Genomic DNA, 17,248 nt, shown 5'->3' on the forward strand with positions numbered 1-17,248 from the left:
CTGTTTTATTTTTTTAGAAAACTGATGCAGATCCCATCTTTTTATGAATGGCTACATGAGATGAAACGGGTTAATTCTAGTGAGAGGACTTTCGCGCAACGAGCAGGAGGTATTAGAAGATTAGAGAAGATTTGGGGGACTCTTTGATTAAGAAATTTGAGAGTAGTCATTGATATTACGGGAAATAGTAGTTTTTATATGTTCTATACTATTTTATAGCATATTATAGGCAGACATTGTGATTCTAATAACTTTTTTTACAATGAGGGGTGTATGCATGGTGTATGATATGTGATTTTTGTTTTCTTTCTCAGATCTATGTAATTTGTTCAGACTAAATGAGATGAAGTACTGTCGATGAACTGTATATTATTTATAAATTTGTATTGTTTTTAAGGACTTCAAAAAACAGATTTGCGACAGATTTGCAATTTCAATACAATGGTTCTTCTCCCCTTGCTCTTTGGTTGGAACTCGGCCTATCTTCCACATTTGTGCTTCCATTAGCTGTGGCTCTGAGGTGGGAGAATAGTAAACTGGGTGACAAACTGAGTTCTATTTGAGCTGCGCTGAGAATTTAAATTTTCCAAAATTTGAAAGAAAGAAGTCGCCTTATACTCCACTTATTTAAAAGCATTGGAACCGTTTGAAATTGTACATACTGGAGATCTCCAAGTTCCCAATATTTTTTTTAAAAAGCTTGATAAAAAATCACTGTACATACTGAGTAGGAATAGGGACATTTCACTTTGGAAATCAGTTCATGAGGAATGAAATCATAGTTGGAAGTGGTATGTACAAACAACCACACTCCTACCTTTTATGGACCCTTCCTCATGGTGTCCGTAGAACCATTTTGCTAATCATGCTAAATCTATTATCACCCCTTGGTTGGCACACACATTCACGTTGTTTCTTTCGTGAAAGAAAACTACTTCCATTCAGTGTTCATTTCATTTTTTTCAACGTTTGTTTAATGTTCATTTTATAAAGTAAATTCCATGTTTTTCTTCAAACTCAGAAAAATCAATTTATAAATCGGGCATGGTTATTTTCCACATATCCAATGCATTTCGAGCATTGATGGCATGCTCTTCATCAGGGAAATAGACACTAGGAACAATGATATATGTACATGATTATTAATGGTAATCGAATTAACTGTTAACAAACATCCAGTTATTATGTAGTCTACATTTCAAAATACTAGGTCACGGTTCCAAATGCATGGTCACAATTCAAAAACATGTCTAACTGTTATCCTGTAATTGATACAGTAGTACATTGCATGCGTTATTTTAAATGTGCAGCTGTAAACGTGGGTTCAAATAAAACATAATGGTTTGCTTACATGCCCTTCAATGAATGTTGTCTTTGGAATCTGTAAACAAATGGGTAGACGAAAAGGATTTGTCAATGCCTGTGGGCAGAGCAATAATCCGTGGGGCTTCTAATGGCGCATAGGTGGTGGTAGACACTGACCTGTTTGGTAACGGGTAGAGAAAACTGTCCGGGACTGATCTCCAAAGAACGCCGGCGAAGCAATGGCTTCCCGCGTTTCTGCATTCAAAACATACGGAGTCACGTGGGTTGATCGGAGGGTAAAGGTAAAAAACGGACTGTGCGGATCGAGGTTGGAATCTAAATTATCCACTCAGAATCCCATGGGGATTAATGAAAGAATCGAATTTTCATGTTACCTGTGATCAATTTGCTCTTTGATTTGTTCGTGTGTTAATTGTGCAAACCCTCATTTTGACACTATGTACCTTCAGGTAGTCGTTTTAACCGTAGATCCACCATGGCGAACATCACAGCACAGGCATCACTCCAAGCCACAGATACTCAGTTCGATACTAAGATCACCTTCACGATTTTTTCATTTTATTTTTTTAATTTCTTATTTTCCCTAGATTTGACTTTTGTAATTTAAATGGCAGTATTCCAGTTTTATTTTTTAATCTTGAACACCAACCTTGAAGTCACTTTAAACACACATAGCACGCCCTTTTTCGATTTAGATTCCAACCTCGATCCGCACAGTCCGTTTTTTACCTTTACCCTCCGATCAACCCACGTGACTCCGTATGTTTTGAATGCAGAAACGCGGGAAGCCATTGCTTCGCCGGCGTTCTTTGGAGATCAGTCCCGGACAGTTTTCTCTACCCGTTACCAAACAGGTCAGTGTCTACCACCACCTATGCGCCATTAGAAGCCCCACGGATTATTGCTCTGCCCACAGGCATTGACAAATCCTTTTCGTCTACCCATTTGTTTACAGATTCCAAAGACAACATTCATTGAAGGGCATGTAAGCAAACCATTACGTTTTATTTGAACCCACGTTTACAGCTGCACATTTAAAATAACGCATGCAATGTACTACTGTATCAATTACAGGATAACAGTTAGACATGTTTTTGAATTGTGACCATGCATTTGGAACCGTGACCTAGTATTTTGAAATGTAGACTACATAATAACTGGATGTTTGTTAACAGTTAATTCGATTACCATTAATAATCATGTACATATATCATTGTTCCTAGTGTCTATTTCCCTGATGAAGAGCATGCCATCAATGCTCGAAATGCATTGGATATGTGGAAAATAACCATGCCCGATTTATAAATTGATTTTTCTGAGTTTGAAGAAAAACATGGAATTTACTTTATAAAATGAACATTAAACAAACGTTGAAAAAAATGAAATGAACACTGAATGGAAGTAGTTTTCTTTCACGAAAGAAACAACGTGAATGTGTGTGCCAACCAAGGGATGGGACTAGAGTTTCTCTAGCCTCACACTTTTGCTCATAGTTTCGACGTCGCAGGACACTCGACGCCTCCTTGTTGTGCACCACCAAACTGTATATCAAGATTAACCCGCTGATTAACTCATAAGCAGTGCATCTATCCAAAACAACTAATGAAATCTATTATCACGACATGTTATTATGAGTGCGTTGGAAGGCATACCAAAGGATGAGAGGTATTGTGAGCTCTGCCTCACCCATGTCCAAAAAATGAACCACTTAATTTTCGTCTGCCAATATTTACACTCTGCACATCACCACTTTCAGGCACCAATTTTCTCGAAGCACAATATAACATTGTTTGCTGAGGCTAGGCTTAGGTTGTTTGCACCTCCCTCATAAATAGCTTGTGCGAATTGTTTTCAATTTCATAGATATTTTCTAAATGTGTTTTAATGTTTTTTTCTTTTCTTAGGTAGTGTGCAATAATTTTTTGTACCGTATTGAATTTTTTTTGAAGTCCTTAAAAACAATACAAATTTATAAATAATATACAGTTCATCGACAGTACTTCATCTCATTTAGTCTGAACAAATTACATAGATCTGAGAAAGAAAACAAAAATCACATATCATACACCATGCATACACCCCTCATTGTAAAAAAAGTTATTAGAATCACAATGTCTGCCTATAATATGCTATAAAATAGTATAGAACATATAAAAACTACTATTTCCCGTAATATCAATGACTACTCTCAAATTTCTTAATCAAAGAGTCCCCCAAATCTTCTCTAATCTTCTAATACCTCCTGCTCGTTGCGCGAAATTCCTCTCACTAGATTTAACCCGTTTCATCTCATGTAGCCATTCATAAAAAGATGGGATCTGCTCTGTACGCCATAGTTGTGATAAAAGAGATCTAGCCACTGCCATAGCACTATATAGCAATTTAGCCACCTGGTCGGGAAAAGAGAGATCAGGATCATAACTGCTCAAATTAATTTCTCGTTCACTACAATTTCGATACCACATTTGTGCTGGAAATGGCAAAAAATCTTCTCCCAAAATTTTGCAATCTTATCACAATAAACCATAACATGTGACCAATTAGCTGAAGAATGATAAATACATCAAAAACAATGTACAGAGTGATTAGGATACATTTTGGAAATAGAAGAAGGTGTACGATAAAGTAACCACTTACTAAAAAATAACATTCTCCACCAATTTGCCCCCCTTAATGTAGTAAAATTAAATCTATTAATGACAGACCAAGCATTCATAGGCATTACATGATTTTCCTGCTCCAACCATTTTTTAATCACCTTTTGACTAAGATCCAGCTTCCTATTTTGAGCAAGATGGTGTTTCCAAACCCCTGGTTTTCTATCGGGGACGTTAACCAATAATTCCTTTATTAGCTGACTTTGCTGACCTAGCTGAGTTATATCCAATTGAACCAGAAATGTATAAACCAAATTATATGACCCTAATAAGATGAAATTTTGGGTTACTATTTGAGACATTTCTGTCAGGTAATCCATTTTCCATTTCTCAAAAAGTCTGAAACTATCAAAAACCCTGCCGCCGCCCAATTAACAGCGAGATCTGAGCATTGTGTAACACCCGTCAGCGGGAGAAAGCTAGATAATAAAGATGTTAAGTTCATAATGGAGAAGTGTGGCTCACTGGTTAGAGGCGGCAGACCCTGAAGCAGAGGTCAGACCCGGGACCAGGGTTCAATTCCTGACGCGGCAGGGTCTTGAGCCCAAATATCCACGGACTCGATAATTCTCGTTTCGGTGCCTACTCGAATCATGGGTTCACACTCTGCAGCTCTGGGCATTAGTCTGCTTAATCTCCACTACGGCCCCCCCGCGGCGGGATGCCTGGCTTTCACCTTGGGGAAGCCAGGATGGGTTCCCAAGGCAAGCGCCGAGATGCCTACGGGTAATCGAGCGCTATATAAGAACGCATAATAATAATAATAATAATAATAGAATGTCTCTTAAACAGAGCCTGACGTTTTTTTAAAAACCACTGAAGGGACTTATAGCGAACAAATTTGGGAGATTTAAAGACGTAGAGAGGAGCATGTATCTGATATTCTTTGCAGATTAGATCAAAAAATGTATTTATAAATAACTTTTTTGTATGAAGTTGAGATTTAAATCTGGATAGGTACTGGGCAAAATAGGCATTATAGTAATCTCTAAGATTTGGCAGAGCAAGCCCTCCCTGATCCAGATCTTCATATAAAGTGCTAAGTGCAATGCGAGGTGTTTTCTTTGCCCAAATAAAGGATGTAAACATTGATTCTACTCGAGTAAAAAAAGAACCTGACAAAAAACATGAAATGGTTGAAAACAAAAAATTGAAAAGAGGAAGAACAGACATTTTGAATAAAGCCACCCGACCTAAAATGGATATTGGTAGAGTGTTCCAACGTGAGAACATCGTTTGGACTCTTCGGAGAAGGGGATTAAAATTCAGATCATATAAATCCCTTACTGATGCTGAAAAAAAGACTCCCAGATATTTCTTAGGTCTAGTGTTGGTACAGGAAAGAATGTCTGGATGTGACTCCACAGATTCACCCCCACATTGTAGAATTTCTGTTTTCTTTTTATTTATATGGTATCCTCCCAGAATTTCAAAATCCTCGAAAAGCTGAAATACTTTGGCTTGAACTCTAAGTTCTGGTTTTATAATAAGCATGATGTCATCTGCATATAATTTAAATTTTGCCATTGATGGAATGGGGGGGGAGGGATTTCTGCACAGTTCCTTAATGCTATTGCCAAAGGCTCGATGAAAAAAGCAAAAAGGACTGGCGATAAGGGACATCCTTGTCTTGTACCTCGTTTTACTAAGACTGACCCTGCCACTGTGGTGTTAACAATAACATTAGCTTTAGCATTGGAATATAGATTGCGAATCAAAGAAATGATTTTAACCGAAAGCCCAAAGTGTCCTAAAATAATAAACAGTGTCTCCCAAAGTACCAAATCGAAAGCCTTTTCAGCGTCTAATAATAAAACTAAATCAGAGATCCCTCGTGTCTCAAAATAATCTAGAGCCTCAATTAAATAATGTGTTAGTTGCTAACTGTCTATCTGCAATAAAGCCATTCTGATCCGGATGAATAAATTCTGCCATGATATTATTAAAGCGCAAAGACAGAAGTTTTTTTTCTATTTTGTAATCAGAATTTAGTAATGTTATCGGACGATAAGAATTTGGGTCCTTGCTGTCCTTCCCCTTTTTAAACAAACTCACTACATTGCCTTGTCTAAAGGACTCTGGTATTGTACCTCCCTCTAAGATAGAATTTATTAATGTGAGAAAAAAATCGGCAAAAGCAGAAAAAAGACCTTAAAAAATGCTGATGGAAACCCATCTGGGCCACAAGCTTTACCATTAGGGAGATCTTTTATAACATTATCTAAGTCCTCCTTAGAAAATAATGTAGCCATAGACTGTTGATCAACTTCTGAGAGCTTAGGTATTTCATTATTGATTAAAAAAGCTTCTAGTAGAGAGGGGTCTACCCTCTGGTATTGACCATAGATGGATTCATAGTGTTTAAGCATTATATCCCCTATTTTAGCCGGATCATCCGTCTCTAGATCAGTAAGAGGACATTTTAGAGTTTTAATTAGGTTAGCTGCAGCATGTTGTTTAGCCTTCCAAGCCAGAAACCTGCCCGTTAAGTTGCTTTCTTCGTATATCTTTTGATGCTGTGGCCGAAAGACAGCTTCACTCTGAATATAGTAATTAGTACTAATATCCCGTTTTGCCTGGTCAAGCTGATATTGGTGAGCTCTGGACGGATTGTGGAGGCTTATAGCGCTAAGTACTTGAACTTTCTGCTTTAAGTTTTTCTTCTTAGCTCTAAAATCCTTTAAGTTGGCCGCATCCTTTCCGATGATTATTCCACGGATAAAAGCCTTAAGCGAGCCCCAGATAATATTTAGTGGGGCAGATTCATAATATCGAGTAAGAAATTCTTTAATCTATACCTTTGTAGAATTAACCCAACGCTCATCATTTAAATATTGTCAGTCAAATACTCTTTATTTGATTTAAAAAATCATAAAAGGCATAAAAACATTTTAGTACACATATAAAATAATTTGATACATTTTCATAGTCAACTCATACAGTACGATGGGTCAAAAGGATGAAAACACATAAATGACATGATTAAAAGTACATTATATCACAGGCCTTGGGGCGTTATGTAATTTAGTCCTGGAAGCCGCCACTAAAAAATTAGCCATACAGAATGTAATGCGGATGCTGCTCAAAGACTGAAGGAAACTTGAGCCGGCCTCACTTACGCAAAGCCAGCCTCCCTCAAAATAGGCCGCAAGTATTTTTTTCTGATGTCCGAGAAGTGCCCGCAAAACATTACAAAGTGCATTGTGTCTTGGGTTGAAAATTGATCACAAGTGCAAGGGGGAGCTGAATCTGGTTTGACCCAAGTAGGATAATTGCCCAAATAAAAGTGAATCAAATTAAATGTAAACTTTATCAATAAAAACCTATGAAATGGCTTTGTGACAGTTATAAGGTATGGCTCAAGTGAAAGAGAACCTAAAATCATTTAGTGGGATCGCAAAGTGGGTTTCAACAATTCCCTTTCCTCCCTGGCTAGGCTGGCCCTTTCCATGAAAAGTCTTTTGACCAAATTCACATCCGCCTTCCTGATACAGGATGGGGACAGGAAAAGGTCTGGGCATCCCAGATATTCAAAGGATTTTCTCAGATACGCCAACCAGGGCACTTTGTGGGAGTAGTCTAAGGACATTACGTCTGTTAAGATCGCGTGATTAAGGGTTAGTTCCTTGTTGAGCCAGATCTTAAGCCAGAATGTTAACGGTGCCAGGTTAAGCCTCTCGGTGACATAATTCAGGCCCAACTCCGCATGAGTCAAAAAAGTCGGAGTTGACTGGGGCACGGACAACAAGGAACGCAAAAACCAGTTTTCGACCCTCTGGATTGTCTCTAAGTGTACATATCCCCATAGGGCCGACCCATACATCGAGATACATTTAGCATTGTAGACTTTAAGCAAGGCCTCCATTGACCTTGCACCCAACCTTTTGGTGAAACCCATGAGAGCCATGGATGATCTCGCCATGGATAGGCTCTTTGCCCTTACCTGGGGGCCCCAAGAGCCCCTCTCGTCAAAGAGCACCCCCAGGTATGGGAACACTACTACCCTAGTAACCACCTCGCCCTTACATTTAAAAAGTTTTGATTTACCCCTGTTCCTATGAAAACCGACCACCATGGTATGGGATTTATTAGCATTTACCTTTAGGTCCAGCCTGTCCATAAATGCCCAAATCTGTCGAGAAGAAGCTGCAGGCCATTACCAGTCCGGGTATAAGGACTGCGTCATCCACGTATAGGAGAGCAGGGATCTTCGCATCTCCTATACGCGGGACGTCCCCGTCCACCTCCTCCAGATGTTGACCCAGACCGTTGATGTAGATGGTAAAGAGGAGGGGGGCCAAAATACAGCCCTGGCGCACTCCACGCATAGATTTAAAGCAGGTAGTGCACCTTCCCTCATTTGTGACCCGTATTTGGGAGAACAGCTCTTGATGGAGAGATGCCATGAATTTAACTAATGCCCCATCTATGCCAAGTTCCAAGAGGATTGCCCATAGTTTGGCCCTATTCACCAAATCGAAGGCCGAGGAGAGGTCCATAAAGGCCAAAAACAGCGACTCCTCCTTGGCTGCCGTATACTTGGCGATCAGCATGTGCAGATTGGAGCACTGCTCCAAGGTACCTCTGTTCTCCCTGAACCCATACTGGATGTTTGATAGCCCACTGCATCCCTCAATACTATCCCTTAACTTAACCAGGAGGACTCTGCCTAAGATCTTTATAGCAGAATCTAGGAGAGAAATGGGTCTATAACACCCTGGGTCATCGCGCCGGCCTTTTTTAAAGATCGGCACTATGATTGAGGTAGCCCAGGAGGCAGGCAAGAGATTGCCGTTAGCAGCATTAAAAATATTAGACAATATGCTGGCCCAAATCTTTGGGGAATGTTTATAAAAATCCACTGGCACCCCATCCGGCCCAGAGGCTTTGTTTTTAGTTGACTCTGAGTAAGCATGGGCGGATTTTGCGGATCCACGATTCGCGGATTTGCGTATTCACGGATCGTGGATCCGCAAAATCCGCGGATTTTGCGGATTTGCGTATCCGTGGATTTGGGGCGGGGCTTCCATGCGAGTGCACATGCCTCTTGTGTGTATTAAAGGTCAGAGACCGATCAGAGCAGCAGATGAAGATACAGAAGCTCCTGGCCAGAGGAACAGCACGAGGATTGCACTCGTGAAAGTCATTGGATGCAAAGGCCTCTGTCCAGCATCACAGCTGATTTTCGATGGTATATTTGGGAAGAAGGCACATCTGCCCAGCCTTGACAACGCTCACGATTGTTTTTTGGGCCGATGAATGAGTTACTGAATTTAGGCTTCAACTAGGGCACATGCTTAATTGATATCTGTAAGTGCTTCCGGTTGAGGTTTAATTTTTGTGCCAGGACCATCGTGCCAGAATGAACCCTGCCCTTCATATTTATTCAAGAAGACGCCACCGTTTTGTGCCATACCTCGTTGGGTAAATGTATAGTGCTTTTACTACACTACAGCTGCCTAAAGTGCCAGAGAGTTGTCTACAGCGACCAGGTCTGTGTTACTATGCAATCGCGCCGAAGGGCGCAGGGGTCCCTTGAGTGAGCTATCATAGTGGGTAAATGGCGGGAAGACGGTGCCCACCGCAAGTGTGTGGGCGGGGCCAAACGGACGGGGCTTCCATGCGAGTGCACATGCCTCTTGTGTGCATTAAAGGTCAGAGACCGATCAGAGCAGCAGATGAAGATACAGAAGCTCCTGGCCACAGGAACAGCACGAGGATTGCGCTCGTGAAAGTCATTGGATGCAAAGGCCTCTGTCCAGCATCACAGCGGATTTTCGATGGTATATTTGGGAAGAAGGCACACCTGCCTGGCCTGTTGTTACTATTTTACGATGGCGCCGGCAAGCTGCCAGCGCCATCCTAAACTAGTTACTAAATTAGCTTCAACAGGAAGCTCGAATAGATAAAATAAAGCAGATGCACGAGCACCTGCTTTATTTTATCTATTAGTGCTTCCTGTTGAAGCTAATTTAGTAACTATTTTAGGATGGCGCTGGCAGCTTGCCGGCGCCATCGTAAAATAGTTACAACAGGCCAGCAAGGCTTGAACTTTTGCCCTCGGAATCCGCCGCTCGTGGACTTGCGAATTCGCGGTAAATTCGCGGGAGTTCGCGGATCGCGAATTTACCGAAAATTCGCAAAATCCGCGAGCGTAACGGATTTTGCGCTCATGCTTAACTCTGAGATAGCTAGCTCCACCTCTACTTTGTTGAAGGTTACTGGTCCAGCCTCAAGGACAGTACATATATAGCCTGAGGCTTCTGAGTCCGTATCGCAGTAGACTGCTCTGAAGTGGCTCAGCCATTTGTCATCAGGGATGACACAATCCATAACACAATTGTCCGAATCCGAGAAAAAAGGCTCATTAATTATTGTCCAAAATTTACTGCTGGTACGAAGAACGTCTACTGAGAGTAAATTGTCCCAAGCCGCTGGCTTTATATCGTCCTTCCGTTGTTTAGTAGCTTGCTTGTACTCTCTCCTTAGCAGTGTAATTACCGCCTTGTCCCTCGGGTTGTGTTTCAGGGCTGACATAAGTGCTTTATGCGCTGTTGAACACTTGGAGTCGAACCATCGATGGTGATTATTTGCTACCTGCCTTGATTTGACCATCAGATCTGTGGAGATGTGTGTGCATATGGATTCAAATGCCCCCATAATTTCATAGTTTGTTGCGCTCATATCCCCACAAGTGGCCATATAACCCTCGATTTTTGGGAGGAGGTCTGCGTAAAAGGTTTCAGGGACCACGTTAGCCCACTTCATCCTTCTCCCCTGGTCCACGGGGCGTAGCGCTGGCCTAATCTTAACAGGGCGTGACATGGGTTCCATAGAATCCCCCATTTCACTTCAAGTAGACGGGATTATGATCACTGAGCGGGGAAACGACTGTGTCATAGAAAACAGCCCTATGTAAAATCCCCGAGGTCACAAATATGTAGTCTATGATGGACCCAGGGTCTGAGCCCTTATAGGTATTAAGTCTCATCTTCCCATCCGGGGTCTTAGGTTCAGATAAGTTAAAATTAGCCAGCAACTCTTCTAGTGCCTCTCCAGCCTTGGTGTGCTGAAAATGGGAGGCCCCTGAGCTGGGGGGGCCCATAGGGTCGACTATGCTACATATGTCATAGCAAGGGTGAATGTTAAAATCGCCCAATAGGACGCACTCGTCATTGGTATTTTTATCTTGACCGACTGAAAATAAAAAGGATTCCAGGGTGGCAATATGGTCATTATCATTTTCCCTGTTCCAGGAGTTATAAAAATTGACAAAGAAGGTTTTCCTGCTAGGAGAAACCTCCCTTTCCACAATTGAAAGATTTGGTGAGCTACTATTGATTATTTTTAAAGCCCCCTTCAGTTTCAATGAAAAAAGGAGAATAAGACATTCCTTGGCTGTACCAGTACTGCTAGGGACTGCCGGAACGGCAAAGCTTACAAAACTGTCCAACCAAAAACCAGACAAGGTGTCCCATGTTTCCTGTAATGCTATAATGTCGTGACAAATGATAAAGCTAACCCATGCGTCATTTCCTCTTTTTGCTCTAACCCCAGCCACATTCCAACTAAGGATTTTACAAACTATACCCTCATCGGAAATGGGGGCCTCAACCATGGGAGCAGGCCTCGTGTCCGCCAGTCAATCGATTTCTTCTAGACCCAACTGGGGGCAAACCGATTGCTCAGGACCGGCCCGCAACCCACAGCGGGGCTGGATACTAAGTGGGGAACAGGTACCAAGGTTACAGTGTCTGTCCTTAAGGTATTGGTGCGATCATGCACATCTGGACATATCCCTCCCGATGCTGGGATTGACCCCCGCCTCCGTGTGGGTAGTCGGAGGTCACCATAAGACTTTGCTAGAGGGGGATAAAAATAACCCAAGGGGACAGGTCTCAACTGGTCTTTTACTGAAATATGAGAGCCGTCCCAGAACAGTCTGTCTGCCAAATTGGCCCTGTCAAAATTAATTAAGACACATTCCCCCTGGACGGTCTTTGCACGCTTCCCTATCCAGCCCACCCTCCTTGCAAAGATGATCCTGTCGGAGATGACAGCCCCGCTACAAACATCATCACACCAGGATCGAGCCCTTGGCAAGAGGTCTGGGACGGATTCAAGCTCTCCCTCAAAAAGTGGGGGAACCCCGGTAAAGATGGCAACAAGTGGGGCAGCTTCCGGTGGTAAATCCAAGTTGCCCTGACTAGGTCTTACCCTTTTGTTAATGGGAACCTTAGGTTGTTTGATTGGGTGGGCGGGAATATTGGGGTATGGTGAAGTTTCCTCCAAACCTGTGTGGGTGGTTATAGGATCCTCTGTCCTGTCACTCGCTTTGGCTTGCACCACCTTACTATAAAGTGGTCCCGATTCCCCTGTTTTGGGCCCCTCATTACCACTATTACCATTTTCTGTGAACCCCACATTGTGTGCTTTTAAATGCAAAGTGTAATCGTGTACAAGTCTATCCAGGAGTGAGCACTTCTTTAAAAGTCCTTCCAGGCAAGTATGCAATGTGCCCACGATGTCCTTTGCAATACCTATAAGTAAGGGCTCAATCCGGGCGGTAAAAAGGGCCTCCATCTGGTCTCCCAATGAGTCTGATGCCCCAGGTGGCACAACCGGGGCATTCTTGGATTTTCCCCGTTTCCGCTTAAGTGATGGTTCGCACTCCTGGACACTAGGGGACACGGGGAGCATGACTGAGCAATCTGGAAGTAAGTCAACCCGGGGAATAGCCGGTGGGATGGGGTTAACAATAATCACCCCCGGTGCGAGAGGGATATGGGGAGCTTCAGCAGGAATCTGGGTGTTGGGGGTAGTGGGTAAGGATGAAGATGTCAAGCCTAGCTCATGTTCGGCATTCGCAATCTCCTTCGTGAGTGCCCCCACAGCAGAGGAGAGGTACTTCAGGATGGAGTTCGAGTGTTTAGGTACCTTTGCTTTGCTTCCCCCCTCCTCTACATCGTTGACTTTCTTACGCTTACCCATCTTTCGTTGTCAGAGGGATGGCCCTGCCCTGCCTCCTCCTGCCCTGGACGGCCACAGACGGCCCGTCCTTTGCCCGGGCTTAGCTCGGCGCCGCCCACGCGCGTCACGTGAGGTGGGAGGGACCTCTGCCTTATCAGCGCCTCTGTGCGCGAGTACCGGTGGGCGTGTCACCGCCAAGGATGCTGGGGGCTGTAGTCTCCCTCGCAGCGGCCGCGTGGTGGAGCAAGCGGCGGCCGGAGACCAACAGCAGCGGCAGACCAGCGTGTGCCCCGGTAAGTCAGCAAATGCCCCTGATGTTGCCTTTAGAGAATATTGTCTATTAAAGACCCATCACTTGGGAATTTTTACCGAGTTTTCTAAATCAATCTCTAAAACTACCATGGCATGATCTGAAAATCCATTATGTAGAAATCTCTGCTGACTGAAACAAATCTTGTTAGAGACCAAAAAAAAATCCATGCAAGATGAAGACTTAAATCTGCCTGACCAGCACGTAAATTTTGCTTTAGATGGAAAATTCCTACGCCATGGATCGTGCACATCAAGCGTAGCCCCATAATTCTGCAGAGTTTTCAATGATTTAGGTTTTAGTTGTCTCCTTGTCTTAGTAGTGGATTCTATTATCGCATTAATGAGTATATTAAAATCTCCCCCAATCAACACATCCCCTCTAACAGTCAGCAAAGATTGGAACAGCTCTTCATAGATCTTACAGTTATCCTCAATCGGTGCATAATAAATAACGAAGGTTATAGGCCTCTGTCTATGTTTAACTGTTCATGTAGACCAACACCAACACCCCAGCTGATCCTTTTCAGAATTTATAACCTCTGCATGAATATTTGTATTTATAAAGATAGCTGTCCCTCTATGGGACACAGAGGTACTGGAAAAACCCAGATAAGAGGCCCAGGCCTTAAACATAGAGAAATTAGATAATTTTATAGAGGAAATATGAGTTTCTTGTAAAAGAATTACAGAAGGATTTTCGGCTTTGATCCACATCTCTATGGCCCGAATTTTCTTTTGATTACTTAAGCCATTTACATTAAATGTTACCACCTTCAATTGCTCCTTGCTAATCATAAAAGTAAATTAGCAAGGTTTTGCAGTCGATTGAACCTCACAAGAAGATATTAAAAAAAGCAATTCAAATAAACAAAGGACATCATTTTTTCCTTACTTTTACACCCTATCCACCCCCTGTGACCCTCACCCACCCCGGTAATGCTCCTAACCCTGCCCCTGTGCCCCTCCCCCCCTGAATGTGGTCCTTCCTTCCTCCCTCACGCCGGCCACACTTCCCTTCCCCCTAGCAACCTGGGTATCTTGTTGTTACACCTCCATGAACCCTCCGCCCCCCCAGCAATATAAACTATTTAACAGGCTTACCCTCCAGTAAAGTCTAGTGAATGGTACGATAATCCACAATCTAATCTTATTCGTCATAATACATTAAGGCTAACTATCATAACCAAGGTAAAGAAAAATAAAGCATAGTTTTTATACTGCACACAGCCATTTGATTAAGACAGAGAATTTTCTCTCAATTCTTCTTCAATTCATTCACCCCTTATAACTCTGTGAAATTTCCTTCAATAGCTCCTGGGATTCATCTAGATCTGAGAACATGAAAATTTTGCCTTTCACCAATACTTTCAATTTGGACTGTTGGGCAATAGAAGCCTGAGCTCCATTAGCTTTAAACAGATGTAAAATTTTCAGAAATTCCTTCCTTCTATGTGCCGCCGCTGCAGACAAGAAGATGCGGCACTAGGTTGTTTCGTTTACAGAAAACTGTCTTTGCTTTATAGCTTTAGATAGTATTGATTGTTTAATACGAAAGTCAGAAAAGTTTAATATAATAGTGCGTGGCAGCGTAGAGTTAGGAAAGGGGTGAGCAGGTACCCGATGTGCTTGAGTAATAGTCAGGTCCCCTTCAAATTCTGGAATGACTTTTTGCCTAATGAATGAGGTGACCCATTGTACTGTATTGGCCCCTTCTAGCCCCTCTGGAGCTCCGACTATTTGAAGATTGGATCTCCGTGTGTAATTTTCAAGCTCATCCAATTTATTTTCGAGTACCTGCATGCTTTTAATTGCCACCTTAACCTCTTCTTTTATCACTGTCATCTGATCCTCAAGGATAGAGATCCGAGCCTCAGCTTCACCCTATTGAATTGGTGGGAATTGCAAATCGCATCTGCAAATTGCTGGTAAGATGAGCTTCAGTATTTTATGAGCGAATGAACGAGCTCCAAATTTGATATTATATTTCTTTTTGGTCTGAATGGGCAGACCTGTGTATTTTTTATTCTAGTTAATTGTCTCTCTTGCACTTTACCTGTATACTTGCATTTCGTTTTTCTTATGTAAAAGTAGAGTATAATGACTTGGTAATACTCTAGCGCTTTTAGCTTCTGATTTGTTTTATGTCCTCATGAGCGTTTGCATTATTTTGGCTTCTGCACTTTCTGTTGGGGTACTGTATTTTATGATTGCACATTGGTAAACAAAATGTTAACATTTTTTTTATAGAGTTTTACATTTTGTATGCCCTTTAAAAAAACTTTTTGATTTTGTGTATGAATTGTTGAAGTAATGCTGTCACGTGGATGGGTTTTATGAGGATCTCGGGTGAGTTCCAAAACATAAATAAAATAACCAAAATGACTAGATTTAAAGGTCCTAATCCATATGCCAATTTATGAGAGTTAAACATAACTGCAGCACTTAAGCTCTGTACAAACAATAAGCAAACAGTGCATAGAAATGGGGGTTCAAGCAAGGTGCTGTTTAAAGGAAGTGGTTCATACAGCCTAAACAAAAGCAGTCACAAAAACAAGGAACCAACTTATTTTTTCTTTAAACAGAGAGGAATGCGAAATAGGTATTTTTTTGAAAAAGCACTGGAGTGTTCTCATGGTAGATAAAAACATTGGTAGCTGCCTAGATAGAGTTCATGTTTCACTACCCCCAGGCCCCTCCAGTCCTCGTCCCATTCCTTAATTATGGAGATGAGCATCTCCCTGACCGAAAAAAGAACAGCGGAATGCTGGGACACCTAAACTCACCCCATCCCACCGGGAGTACTTAACCAATAACTCCCACGCGAAGTGAGGTAGACATTGTTTGCTGTACTCCCTCCAAAGTAAAACTCAAAACCATTATCCTTCATCCCGACTCAAGTGCTTTAGTAAGGCACACAAACAATCTGTATTTTTTTCCACATCCAAAGAGGGCTCTTTGGGTTCATGTTCTGCCACTCAGCTAGTATTTGGAAGGGATCATTTCTTGGCATTGTTTTAATCATCTATATGTCTAGAATATAAGCAACTACAGAGAATGGAGTAAGTGAGAAGAAGGTAATTGTAATTTCAGTTGAGCTTTAAAGAGATAGATCATTTAATAGTGGCATTGATGTATTGTTTTTGAGCATCCTGCTAATAAGCAACAATAGCTGTCAAAGGCTAACCTTGTCTTTTGATCTACCAATTAAATGAGTACCTTTCCTTGGGGGAGGGGTTATCTGAATAGGACTAGACTACTTTAAGAGAGGACTTCAGGTTTTAAACCACTGGAATTACCTTTGGTATGAAGAAGCCATTGACCTCTGTGTCTCTTGTCGTCTTGTGGGGTACGCTGAAGGGGACAATATCGCTAAAGCGTTGAATTTCATGGATCACAGCATTGGTGTAAGGCATGTTGGCCCGGTCGTCCATCGTAGGCTGCCTCTCTCTTCCGATCACCTGATCAATTTCTTCTTGCACTTTGGCTAGAGACAGAGGAAGTAGTAATTGAAATAGGTATTATTAGGTAAGGAAGTGTTTTTAAACAGAATTGTGGACAGCATTCAATTGGATGCAAAGTGTAAGATAACATCTACTGAATTATTTTCCTCTCAATATTTTAGGTGTTATACCTATTTTAAAAAATCCTGCTTTGGCCTTTGCCGTACTTGTGACTAGAATGTTGCCTTCACAATCCTATTGCAGATCAGAATGTGTTAGTGCAGAAAACCCAGCGATGGTATGACTGGAGGGAAGCATACTAAGGAGCGTCAAGATGCTTGAACTCACAACTACACACATGTGCTAGCACTAAACCCATGATTCCTCAGCATGTGGAAAGCAATGTTGTCTGGCGCTATTTCACTCTACACTGTGGCTGTAGCATTTGAATATTGGTGAGTGAGATTCTTTCTTGACTTTTGTCTGGGAATTGAGCTAATTCATCAGGACCACTGTAATGGAGAGATAGGAACCTGCAGCCGA

The 17,248-nt window shown here is 42.0% G+C and overlaps 1 protein-coding gene across 2 annotated transcripts in view; it reads right to left on the reverse strand.

The window, feature by feature from the left end:
- LOC144753119 (cytochrome P450 2D15-like) overlaps window positions 1-17,248 on the reverse strand; it is a 691,888-nt gene that overhangs the window by 59,660 nt on the left and 614,980 nt on the right. For both annotated transcript variants that reach the window (XM_078640909.1, XM_078640906.1), the window contains one exon: window positions 16,562-16,749. In XM_078640909.1, coding sequence (XP_078497035.1) covers window positions 16,562-16,749 — 188 coding nt within the window. The remainder of the gene's footprint in view (window positions 1-16,561; window positions 16,750-17,248) is intronic.

This window comes from Lissotriton helveticus, chromosome 1_1, assembly GCF_964261635.1.
Source record: "Lissotriton helveticus chromosome 1_1, aLisHel1.1, whole genome shotgun sequence".
Lineage (NCBI taxonomy): Eukaryota > Metazoa > Chordata > Amphibia > Caudata > Salamandridae > Lissotriton > Lissotriton helveticus.